Source organism: Pseudopipra pipra, chromosome 27, assembly GCF_036250125.1.
Source record: "Pseudopipra pipra isolate bDixPip1 chromosome 27, bDixPip1.hap1, whole genome shotgun sequence".
In the NCBI taxonomy this organism is placed as follows: Eukaryota; Metazoa; Chordata; class Aves; order Passeriformes; family Pipridae; genus Pseudopipra; species Pseudopipra pipra.
The window spans coordinates 5,688,196-5,700,679 of NC_087575.1; the positions used below are offsets into that span (position 1 = coordinate 5,688,196).

At 63.8% G+C, this 12,484-nt stretch overlaps 2 protein-coding genes across 2 annotated transcripts; one reads left to right on the forward strand and one right to left on the reverse strand.

Moving 5' to 3' along the window:
• Positions 1–390: 390 nt before the first annotated feature.
• On the forward strand, positions 391–2,607 carry PRSS57 (serine protease 57). The gene is made up of 5 exons (XM_064637655.1): positions 391–827; positions 923–1,076; positions 1,261–1,405; positions 1,824–2,084; positions 2,165–2,607. The coding sequence occupies exons 1-5, from the start codon at positions 770–772 to the stop codon at positions 2,342–2,344; spliced, it is 798 nt and encodes a 265-aa protein (XP_064493725.1). The 5' UTR covers positions 391–769; the 3' UTR covers positions 2,345–2,607.
• Positions 2,608–4,338: 1,731 nt separating this feature from the next.
• Positions 4,339–11,974, reverse strand: FSTL3 (follistatin like 3). The gene is made up of 5 exons (XM_064637656.1): positions 11,845–11,974; positions 9,786–9,971; positions 6,896–7,111; positions 5,634–5,861; positions 4,339–5,543 (listed from the first exon to the last, which is right to left on the reverse strand). The coding sequence occupies exons 1-5, from the start codon at positions 11,900–11,902 to the stop codon at positions 5,491–5,493; spliced, it is 741 nt and encodes a 246-aa protein (XP_064493726.1). The 5' UTR covers positions 11,903–11,974; the 3' UTR covers positions 4,339–5,490.
• Positions 11,975–12,484: the final 510 nt, after the last annotated feature.

The following is a 12,484-nucleotide window of genomic DNA, read 5'->3' on the forward strand; positions in this document are numbered from 1 at the left end:
TCTCCATGAATGCAGCCCCTGTGAATGTTCAACCCCCTCCTGTGAATGCAGCCCCTCAGTCCTGCCCCACCCCAGGCACCGCCGCCTCTTTGCTCCCCCCTTTCTGCTCCCCCATTTCCCAACCCAACGGCCGCCACGGGCAAACTGCCACAGGAGGCCCCGAACCACCCTCCGTTGGGAAATCTGCCCACTGCTGGGGGAGAGCTTTGCACCTGGCCCTGGAGCAAGCCTGGCTCTGCAGCGAGTGTCAGCATGCACCCCCAGCCTGGTATCTCACACCCCCTGCACCCCTTTTTGCATTCCAAGGCAATGCAGAACAGGGGGAAGAAACTGCCCCTCTGCCCACAACATCATCCCAGAGCCAGCAGGGCTCTGGAGAAGCCAAAAGAGACGTTGGGTGGGAGCACAGCACAGTCCCTGTATGACCCACAGCAGCCCCATAGCAGGGATGCTGCCATGTCCTGGGAGGTGTCCTGGGGTCCTGCTGCTCCCACCTCCCTGCCAAGAGAGAGGTTTCATCCCAGTTAGCTCAAGGCACAAGAGGAGTCAGGACTGGGAAGCTGCTCTGCTCTCCTTCTCCCACTCTGGGGGAAGCTGCATGGCAGTCCAGGGCCCCCCACCCCCTGAATTGCACAAAGCAGTAACACCCAGAAAGAGGAAGCAGGAGGGAGATACCCGCTGGCACCCCGAGGCTCAGCCCCCGGAGGGATTTAAGCACCCCCACCCCGAGCAGCCCCAGCAGTGGTGACAGTGCCTGCTCTGCACTGCCATGATCATGGCTGGGCTCTTCATCCTCAGCCTGGGAGGTTCCATCCTGCTCCCAGCAGGTAATGGGAGAGCTGGGGCCATGGTACAGGTCCCCAGGGTGGGAGATGGAGCCCCTGTGGCACAGAGGAGGCCAATGATCACCTGCACCCACCAGGCACCCAGGGGAGCCGGATCATCGGGGGGAAGGCAGCAGTGCCCCACTCCCGGCCCTTCATCGCCTCCATCCAGATGGACGGGGAGCACGTCTGCGGGGGCTTTCTTGTGTGGCCCAAGTGGGTGATGACAGCTGCCCACTGCCTCATTCCCAGGTGAGCCCTGTCACCCCTGAACATCGTGTGACCCCTTCTACCTGATACCCCTGTCCCAGGGGGTTACACAGTCCTGGAGCTGCCCCCTCCCACCTGTGCTCCCCCTCGAGCCCCCCCCGGCCATTCCCCCTCCCCGATGGCCCCCAGCCTCGGCAGCACCTGCTCAGGCCCCCCCTGGCTGCAGGAGCAGCCCCTCGGTGCGTGTGGTGCTGGGCGCCCACCGGCTGGAGGAGCCCGAGGCGTCCCAGCAGGTCTTCAGCGTGGTTGAGTCCATCGCCCACCCGCGCTACAACCCCCGCGCGGTGGACAACGACATCCGCCTGCTCCGGGTGAGTCTGGCGTGCCACTGTCCCGCCACTGGGCACCCAGCGGCCAGGCAGGGGAGTGCCCCGTGGCCGGGACACGGGAGGGAGGGGGGGTGCCCCACGCGGGGCCGAGCCGACACTAGATGTCAGTGCTTCTCCGGAGAAGACAGACCGCGCCGTGGGTGCGATGGAGGCACCAAGGACACTGACTCTGTCCGGGTCAGTGACTCCCAAGCAGCCAGTCTTTAGAGCAGACTGGGACCAGTGCAGAAGGACTGGCGGGGGGGCCCAGCCTCTGAAGAGGGAAGGGCAGGGCTGGGGGGGATCAGCAGGATGAGTCAGCTGGGGCAGGCAGGCTATGGGGTGGAGAGGGTCCCAGGCAGGAATAGCTGGAGGGCTCTGCCCAGCAGCAAAGCCGTCCGTGCCCCGTCCACCCACCCAGCTGAACGGGTCGGCCAAACTGAACGAGTACGTGAAGCGGATCCGTCTGCCTTCGCCACACACCGACCTGCAGCCCGGCACCGTCTGCTGCGTGGTGGGCTGGGGGGACACCTCCAACTATGGCAACCAGCCCGCTGAGCTGATGGAGACCAACACCACCATCGTCAAGCGGAGCCTCTGCCGGACGCTGTGGAGGGGCAAGGTCTCGGCCAACATGCTGTGCGGGGCCAGCCCCAACGCCACCCTGCAGGGCGTCTGCACCGTGAGTGCACCCCCGGCCCCGGGCCCCACTGCCCCCACTGGGACACCCACTAGTCTCCCTCCAACCTCCTCATTTTGCAGGGTGACTCTGGGGGACCCCTGATCTTCAAGAAAAAGGTTTATGGCATCGTCTCATTCTCTGGGAAGAGATGTGGGGACCGCCGGTTCCCCGACATCTACACCAAGATCTCCAACTACATTGGCTGGGTGCATCGCACCGTGCGAGGGCCCCGCCAGCGGAGGGGGAGGCCGAAGCCCTAACATGGCTGGGAGGGGGTCCTGGGGGCGGGCTGTGGGGAGAGGGGCTGAGATGTCTCCCAAGAGGGGAGAAAAGGGCCAGAACTCCCACATCCTCCAGCTCTGGTGGGGGCTGGGAGCTGATGCTCAGGGTTCCTTGACCCAGGACTCTGCCCATTGGTGAGGGGTGTCACATCCTCCTCAGGCTGTAGCAGAAGCCCCAGCACCTCACGCAGCCTCTTGTGGCAGCAACATTTTCCTTCTTCAATAAACTCCCATCCCACTGCTTCCATCTGTACCCTGGTCCCCCCGACTTGTCCTGGGTGTGGGCGGATGGAGCAGGGGGTGCAGGAGGAAGAAGGGGAATGTGGCCCCTGCTCAGGACCAGGCCCTGCCCCAGAGGAGCCAGGATCTGCAGCCAGGTGCTGCCACCCCAGCTGCCTTCCCGTCAGGGGTGGGGCTCCCCATCCCATCCCATCCCATCCCATCCCATCCCATCCCATCCCATCCCATCCCATCCCATCCCATCCCATCCCGCCTCATCTTGTTCCATCCCATCCCACACCACACCCTTCCTGCTGCTCTACAGGACCCCCCAAACAGGGGAACCACAGACACCCCCGGGGTCAGGCGGGCTCCCAGCTGCGCTGGCGGAGCCCACAGGGATCCGTCGGGAGCCTCACCCACCTCCCCACCCACAGACGGGCGCTCACCCCGTGGCAGCTGGGTGCCCACAGTGGCCAGGGGACATGTGCTGAGCTGCTGCTGGGTCTCAGCTGAGACACGTGTGGCTCTGCCCGGCGTCGTCTCGGAGAACAGACTCAGACATTCCCTGCTTCTGGCTGTTTGTTTTATCTGCAGATTGCTGGCACCCTGTGGCTGCTGCAGGGCCTTGCACAGGGTCAGGGGACACGAGCTGCGGTCACCAGTGGCCCTGGGGACACCCAGTAGAGGACAGACCCCTGCCAGGCTGCCAACATCCAAGGAAGCCCCAAATCCCAGGGGGGTGCTGGCAGAGGCAGTGTGGGGCAGAGATCCCCTGGAATGCCGGGACAGGGCTGCCAGCCCCGGGGCTTCCACACACTGCCAGGGAGCCTGGAGAGCCGGCGCCTGTCCCAGCTTGTCCCAGACCACCCAAAAACTGGTGGGAAGGTGGCTCCTGACTCACAGCCATGTTTTGGAGGCTGAAATCTCCCGCTCATCACAGGAGCCGCTGTTGCTGCCGCAGCCCGTGCCCGCGGGCTCGGCACGGGGCCACGCACCAGCCGCTCCCGGGGCCAAACCCCGCGGCGGGACAGGCGGGACAGGGAGCTGCCGTGGGCAGGAAGCGCTGCGGGCAGGCCGTGCAGGAACCCAGGCCACACACCACCGTGTGCAGCAGCGCTGGCATCCAGAAGGGCGTGGGCAGCGTTCTGGGAACTCCCGTACACCCATCCCCAAGAGCAGGGGGACATCGCTGAGCTGGGCAGGCAGGGAGAGGCTGCAGGAGAAAGCCCCATGACCATCCTGGGTTATCTGAGCGGTCTTTTCCGACCTAAATGATTCTGTGATTCTCTGCAATGCACTCCTGGGCTGGGCATGGTTCTGAGGGGCTCGGCGGGGGGCTGGGGGGCTGTGCCACGCTGGCCCCCAGCACAGGGGATGCAGCTGAGGGAGATCCAGCAGCAGTTCCTGTGGAGCTCAGCACGTCAAGCCACAGGCTGCCGCCCGGGAACCATCCCACATCGGGACCCAATTACCGGCAGGAATTGTTTTGTGAAATACCAAACCCTCATGGCACAGCCCGAGATTGGGAACAGATTTATCTTGCTCTTCCCTGCTCTCCCCTTCCCTCCCACTGCGCTGAGCAGCCTTGGCCGGGCCGGAGAACCCGAGCGCCAAGCGGAGCAGATGGGATGCGGCTCCTCACCGCTGCTGGGGGCTCCCCACATCCCAGACCCCGGCACAGGGGCACAGCCCCAGGGACAGCAACACCTCCTGCGGCCCCAGAGCCTGCCCAACAAAACCAGACCCACAGCACCGTTTAATCTGGTTTATAATTATAATCCAACATAGTCTAACACAGCCATAAAATGCCCCAACAATACAGAACAGGGAATGTGGGTGTTCCCAAAGCATCTGCCTTGAGGGTCAGAATCCAATCATACAAAAATAGAAGATAAGGTATTTTTACATATAATATATATATAAAAATGATATTTATATAAAGTCAAGAGCTTTTTGGTGTCAGAGCTGAGCTGGTATTTACACAGGTGACAACAGAAGAAATGAGAAAAGGAATAAAAATAAATACAGGTGTGGGCAGAGCAGGGGGTACAGGGCCCCATAGCTGCAGTGTGGGGGTCCTCGGGGGGGCGGGCAGGGCCATCTCTCCCTGCAGCTTGGGCTCCATCTGAAGCTGTTCTGGCAGGGAGGGATGAGGAGGGCTGGGGACAGCTGCCCTGGGTGATGGGCTCTGGGTGGGGGCTCAGTGGGCCAGGGAGAACGGTCATGCCCCTCAGATAGGGCTGCCACTGCACCAACTCTCTGGGCACCGGCATCACCTCCGAAGACGGTGGGAGCCTGGTCTGAATGGGCCTGGGAAGACCCAAACTGAAATCCATTTGAACACACACATGCTGAAAGTTTAGGAGACAATAACATACATATATTTTTTTTTAATATATATAAAAATATATATCTATCTCTCTCCAATCTGATGCAGCATGCACTGCCTTTCCTGCTGCTGGCAGCTGGGGCTGAGCCCCTCAGGGAAGGCAAAAGCACAGATTCCCTCTAGACCTTGAGGTCCCAGCCAGAAACGTCAGCAGAGTACTGAGAATTAATCCAAAAATAAATAGGCCCAGGGCTGCCGGCCAAGGACACGTAAGGGGGGCCCACGGACACCCCTCCACACCGCGCCAGCAGCAAGGAAGGGCACTGGCCAGTGGAGAGCTCTGCCGGGCACTGGGTGGGCACCAGAGCATCCCAGGGCAGCTCAACATCTCTCTGGCCGTGAGCCCCCACCCCTGCTCCCCGGCTGGCAGGATGGGAACTGAGCCCCCTGCGACTGCATAACATACACAGGGATAAATAAGGATCTTTTTATCTTAATAAATATCAGGTATATGGTTTGTACAATATACACATAATGCCCCTGTCTCCCGGCTCCGGCTCGGCCGAGGGAGGATTCACACATAGTTCTCTTCCACACTGTCCGTCTCTGCGGAGAATTTGGCTGCAGCTGAAAACAGAGAGAGGTGGTGAGGAGGGTGTGAGGGGTGACCAGGCTCTGGGGGTCCGTGCCCGCTGCCCCCCACCCTGCCCTGCTCACCCGAGCAGCTCCCGTAGTGGCGCACGCCGATGGAGCGGCCGCGGTGGCAGGTGGCCCGGCGCAGGTGGCACGCTGAGGGGTAGGTGACGTTGTTGTTGCCACAGAGGGCGTGGTCCAGGCTGGTGGGCTCAGGGCAGGGAGCCGTCCGGCACATCACGCAGTGGGCGCTGCCCGTCTGGTCCACCACGCAGGTGTGGGTGCCAGGGCACACCACGCTGGAGCAGGACTCTGCAGGGAAGCACGGGGCTGGGGTGACCCGGGGAAGGGCACCCCCTCCGCGGCTCCTCCAACTCAGGTGGACAGTGGACATCATCCCAAGGAAACCCGGCCACCTCCCAACCTTTGCTGCTGGGGGACAGAGAGGAGCCAAGGGCCGAATGGTCCCAATCTCCCCCACCGATGATGCTCCCAAGGGCAGGAGCTGGCAGGGCTTGACATCCCGAGCGTGAAGGGAGCACGTGGCCCCAGGCCCTCGGGCTCAGCCCCAGCCAGAGCCGCGCCGCACGGGAGGAGCTGAGGTGCAGCTGCAGCGGCGGAGCGAGCGCGGGGCTGAGCCCGTTTGGCGCGGGGGGACCGGCCGGGCCAGCGGCCGCACGCAGGTGCCTTGGCAGGGAAGCAGCAGCTGCTGCAGCCAGGCTGGCAGCCGCCGTGCTGGCCCCGGCAAGAGGGAAGGGCAGGGTCACCCTGGACCCGACCCAGCGCTGGAGCAAGGGCGCATGGGCGTGGAGGGAGCCTGTGCAGCAGGATCAGGCCCTGCAAAGGGCTCTGCCGGGGGTGGTGGCGCAGGGGGCTCGTGCACCCCCATCATCCCTCCACCTTCCTCTCTTTCTTTCCCTGCTGGATTGGAAGATTTGGCATCTGCAGCTCTCAAACTCCCATTTCTTGCCCCACATTTCCCTGCTCAGCCCAGAGCTTGACAGACAAAGCCTTCCAGAGAGCAGGGCTGGAAAAATAACCATAATCCTTCTGACAGCTCTTGGCAGAGCCAGGAAGATCACTGCGCCCTTTACAAAAGAGGAAAAAAAGGGGCTTGACGTTTGTAAATGACATTTTAGGGACTGTTACTGCTCAGTCCAAAGTGAGGCCAAACCCCAGCGCACCAACAGCCTACAACATCCCCTTAATGGGCACCAAGACCTGTGTCCTACAGGCGAGACCCTGCACTGGGATGGACCTTCCCTCCCTGGGCCACAGGGGATGGGGATAGGACAGGGACAGAATAGGAATGGGACACAGTGGGGTGGGGGCTCAACTGCACCTACTTTTGCATTTGCCCTGGTACATCACTTCGAGGTCGGGGTGGTCTCTGCACTTGGCCGTCAGCAGGTCACACTCGTCCCGGTAGGTGTAGCCATCAGAACCGCAGACCTGCAGCTTGCGGGGCAGGCTGGAGCAGTCTGGGGCACAGGCACACTGGGGACGCCCGTGTTTCATCTTGCAGACCTTGTCGGGGCCGCACACCACCCCCTCACAGCTCTCTGGGGACACAGAGCAGCAGCAGTGAGGACACGGCACCGGCTGCCCCCCACCAGGGGAGGGCCCGTCCTGCCCAGCCCCGTGTGACACCGAGTGGGACGGGGCCAGCGTTGGCCCTCGCAGTCCCGAATGCCCCCCGGGCCACAGCGCACGTGCTGACACTGAGCTGCCCCGGCAGCATCTGGATCTGCTCAGCCCCACCGAGGAGCAGGTCGTTGGCTGTGGCTCCACACAATCATCCAGCACTCACCCCAGCCGGAGCCCCGGCTCCACTCAGCACCAGCTCACTCCTTCCCATCTATTTATTCTTTGGAAGGAGTCATTTCTTTCTCTTGTGCAATGGAAAAATCTATCTCCACAAGGCCCCAGTTCCTCCAGAAAGAGCTGGGCTTCGCGAGTTGTCTGGGCGATCGGGAATGCCGCTCCCAGCAGACAATGCCTGGCCCTGTCTCGCTCTGTGACTGGAACACAAGAGCAGGAGGCAGCAGCCAGCGCCAGTCCCCAGACAGGCAGATGCTTTGTCCCCCCGGGTCACCTCCCGGCCAGCACGGGGGCCGGGGTTCAGGGGGTCCTGCCAGTGCCCCGGGGCCATGCCCACGCCGGCAGGGACGGAGAGGGGCCGCTGAGCAGGGGCCCATCCTGGTGTCCAGGGGCCCAGACACTGGTGCCTCTGCAGGGAGAGGCAAAGGGGTCAGCGGCAGGGACAGGGTTTCTGTCTGGGGCAGCTGGACCCCCTCTGCCTCCCAAAGCACACAAAGCACTCACTCCAGAGGGACTGGCCCCTGAGCTCCCCAGGACATGGGCACTGCTTGGGCCAATCAGCACCCACACTGGGCAAGACCAAAAAGCTTCCCAGAACAGGGATTCTCCCCCAGCAGGAAGGATCCCTGGGGACAGGGTGTGTGCTTGGAGCTTTGGGAGGCACAGAGGGGGATTTCCCTGTGGGAGATGGGCCACCTTGGGAGACAGCGAGGAGGAGGAGGAGAAGGAGGAAGGGGAAATTCCCTGTCTGCTTGGCCCAGCAGTCCCTGGGGGAAATTCCCTGGTGGGAAACAATTTCCCGGATTGCTCCCCGATTTCCACAGCTGGGGTTTGTCCCGGGGAAGGAGAGCCTGGGACATGGGGACCCCATGACAGAGGGTTACAGCTCTGTGTCCCAGGGCTGCTAGAGGAAACAGGACCCTCATCACCCTCCGCTCTGAGATGCTGCAGCAGAGCGGAGTCCGATTGTCCAGACAGTCCCAGCAAGGGAGGGAGTGGTTGGAGAATCTGCCCGTGACCCTGACCCCACAGCCTGGCTCCCCCCCTGCACTGGGTCCTTGGGGGGGACACCGTGTCCCCAGCAGCTGGAGCCAGGAATTCCACTTCCCTCCCAGAGACCCATTGCAGAGCCCCCGGGGCCTGGCCGGCACCTCCCCGTGGGGCTTGGCCGCCCGGCTGCAGCCCACTTTATCCCAGAGTAACCTCTTCCAGCCCTGCAAGCCCAGCGAGTGGGAGCACAGCTCCTCTTATCCACCCTCTTCCAAAGCCTCTGGAGCCTGGTGAGGAGCAGCACCAGCTCCATCTGGACGGGACAGGCAGGGGCTGGCTGATGGTGTGGGGGTTGTGGTGCAAGTGCTGGCCGGGCTCTCCAGCAGTTTCCTTAAAGGCCCTGCTCCCAGACCCCAGTAAACCCCAGGAGCCTCAGCCCACACTGTGGTCTGTGGCCACTGGCAGCCCCCATGCCTCCCAGTCTCTCTGCAGAGGTGAGGCCAGACTCCTGGTCAAGGGCTGCCTGTTCCCACTGCACTCTGCCCCAGGCATGGGGGAGCCCATGGAGAGGGTCCCAGTGCTCCCAGCTCCGCCAAGCAGGGATGGGGCCAGGGCCAGGATCTCACTCAGCTTTTGGCTGGCACGGGGTGCAACCCCAAGCTGCGCCAGGATGGGCCTGAGGAGTGCAGGGAACTAGAGGAAGAGGTTTTGTTAAGAACCTTTTTCCCCCTTTAAGCAAATAACAACATGACCTTCCAAATCCCTGCTCCTGTCTCCTGCGGGCAGCAGGTCCTCGAGCGTGTTCTCACACAGCCACACAAGTGCTGGGGGATCCGCGCCTCTGGCACACGCCAAAACATCTGGTGGGGCTGGAACTCACAGCTGGAGAGTTTCCACTTCTGGAACTGCCCGTTACATAAAGCCATTTCACACACACGCTGGGAGGAGCGAGGGGGAGCGGAGGGGAAGAAATAGATCTTTTTGCCTTAGAAAAACCTGACAAAGTTTCCCCTGAGCAGCCGTGGTGAGGGCAGGGGCAGGGGGCCCCAGTGCAGCGAGGTTAACTTGGGAACAGGCAGCCCCAGCTCCGCTCCCTGCACTCGGCTGCCCGGCCAAGACCCGGGTCACGCGTCCTACTCCGCTGGGAGAGAACTAAAATACACACAAAGTGAGAGCAGCCAGGGGATGCAGGCTGTCCCGCCAGCTCTGACCCACAGCAGCATCTGTCCAGGAGCTGCAGCAGCAGGAGCATGGGGTCAGCAGTCCCTGGGGTCCCTGTGCTGTCCCAGACTGCCCAGAAGAGCCCTGTCTGGTGAGGGGCTGCCCAGCCCCATCACTGCTGCATCCCTGGAGCTGCAGGCTCTGAGCATCTCCCGTGGGCAGAGCTCAGCCCCACAGCATCCCCTCACCCCCTGGCCCACTCACCTTTGCAGGGGTGGCATGTCACCAGCCCCAGGAAGCCCAGCAGGCTGATCTTGTTGCCTGGGTAGGTGTAGTTAGACCAGGCCACGTCCACATTGCCGTTGGCACAGCATTCCTCCCATGTCACACCCGTCTTCAGGATCATGGTGCACTTGGCCTCCTTCCCCTGCTGCAGCCAGCAGATACCACCTGTGGAGAGGGCAGAGGGTAAGGGATCCCTGCTGTGCTGGGACTCCCACGAAGGGCAGCAAGATGCCAGCTGTGGCTGGACCACCTCGGGCAAGAGGCACAGAGATCACTCCAGTGCCTCGGATGAGCTGGGGAACCCAGAGACACTCTGTTCTGGCTCCCATCACTCATGTGGCACAAGAGCTGTCCCAGAGCAGGCATCCCTATGGGTCCCTGGCACGGCAGCTCCATGCCCTCATAGCCATGCCAACGCCTGGGGCTGCTGCTAGCCCTCTTCCACCAACAGGTTCAAAACCAGCACTGGGACCACAGGGATGCACCAGTTATCCCAGCACTCCCAGCAGTGCTCTGGCAGATGCCCAGCCAGCAGGCCAGCGCATCTTACTTGGGCTTGCAGCTTACCTCCTCACTGCCCTGCCCTCCCTGCCTCCATCTCTGCCCAGCTCCTGCCCAGTCCCAGAGAGAGGGGGCCCCAGCTTGGAGGGGGGCAGACAGAGCAGGGCCAGCGGACAACCATGCTCTGGATCCCCCGGTGTGTGCCAGTGGCCCCATGGAGGAATGAAACCATCACGGGGGCTCGACACACACACGGCCCCTGCAAGGAGCTCTGAGCCAGTGGCTGGAGCGTGGGGCACTTGCCCCAGCCCTTGGGTCTGGGCCAGCCCCGCGGCACCGGATCGCTCTGACTCAAAAGCCTGTTTGTTCTGTGACCCACCAGCGAATCAGTTAGATTTTTTTTTCTTTTTTGTGAGTGATTTCTTTGCAATTTCCGCCTCTGCAAACCAGCCTCTTGTGACGCTTATTTGGGTTCGTGCTCTCATTAGCTGCGCTTGAGGTTTGTTAAACGGCAAAAGATGGGAGGGAGGGAGGGAGAGATGGGGGCGGGGACGTGTCCTGTACTGCCAGGGGGGAGTCGCTCCCCTCCAAGTCAGGGATTCACCCTGCCCCAAAGTGGAGCCCGCCCCAGACCCTGTACCCCCTTTTTTCCTCCCTCGCATATGATTTTGGTTCAAGCACATGGGGCTCCCAGCCCGGCTGCATCCGCGGGGCAGTCGTGGATGGAGCAAATCCTCGGGCTGCGGAAACCAGCGCCTGGACGCCTCGGGCAGCACCAGCCGCGCCAGCACGCGGCTGCCATCGGGGGGTTATCCTCCACGGATTTGTTCAATTGCTCTTCCGAGCCCAATTTCCCGTTACAACACCGCACGGCCCCCACTCCCCACGGAACACTCGGCATCGTGCGAAGGGAAGATGGAAACTCTCGCTCCGATGCGGGAGAGGCGACACCAGCACCACCGCACGGCTCCGCGCCGCTGGGAAGGGCTGATGGAGCCCCGACCCGGGGTCTCTGTCCTCCCCCACAGCCCCGACACCGCCCAAGCACGGCGAAAGCCGCTGGCACCGGCGGCGGAGCCGGGAGGCTTCGAGCTACGAACTCCACAGCCCGGTCACGGACCGGCCCCGCTCCCGGCCCGTCCCACCGGGGGCCACGCAGCCCCGAGCCGGCTCTGCCGCCTCCGGGAACGGGGACTCCCGGGGCACGCGGGGTGCGGGATGCCGAGGCCGGGCAGCGGGGTCGGGCGGGACCCCGGGCGTTCGCTCCCGCCGCGCAACCCCGCGACCGACGGAGGGACGGCAGGGACCAGGACACCCGAGCGGCACCGCCGGGCACCGGGCAGCCGCCGCTCCGCCCCTTAGAGCGGGTTTGTGCCGCCGAGAGCTCGGCATCTGCCCGGCGGGACGGGACAGCGGTGCCCGAACGGCGCCGCGACCCCGGGCCGGGCCGCCCCCGCCCCGAGCACCTGCCGGCGGCGATACCGAGCGGGCGGGCTGCGCCGGGACCCCGCCGGAACCGGGACCCCGCGGCTCTTACCGTGCGCGGCGGCGGGGCTGCAGAGCGCCAGCAGGCAGAGCGCCAGCCGCAGCGGCATGGCCGGGCCGGGCGGGGACGGGCCGGGACGGGCCGGGGCGCTCCGGTGACCTGTTGCTGTGAGGCGGCGGCGAGGCCGGCGGAGCTATAAAGCGGCGGGGAGGCGTGAATCACCGGGCGGGGCGGCGCGGGGGGGCCGGGGCGGGGGCAGCGGCGGTGGAGTCGGGGGGCAGCGAGGGGGGTGAGTGCGGGGGCGCGGGGATGGCAGCGAGGGTCTGATCGTCCCCGAGTGGGCGGTGGGGAGTCGTGTCCGTGTTTCCCCCGGAGCGAGCAGGGACCGGCAGCCCCGGACTGAGATGGGACGGGGAAGGTTTGGGGGTGCCCCCGTGCTCGGTGTGCAGCGGAGCAGAGCGGTGTCTGGGCAGACCCTGAGGCGTGGGGAACCCCAGAACACTTCCCTGCCCGACCCTGTGCCGCCCGCACGGCTGCGCCTTCCACACCCATCCTCGCATGAACCCGCGTCTGCCTCCTCCCGCCCTCCTCCTCCTCGCGGAGCAGCCCGGCTGGCAGCAGGGGTAGGGTGAGGGCTGTCTCATGTGGCTCCTTTCATCTCTGCTACCCAAACACCCCCGCAGCTCGGCTG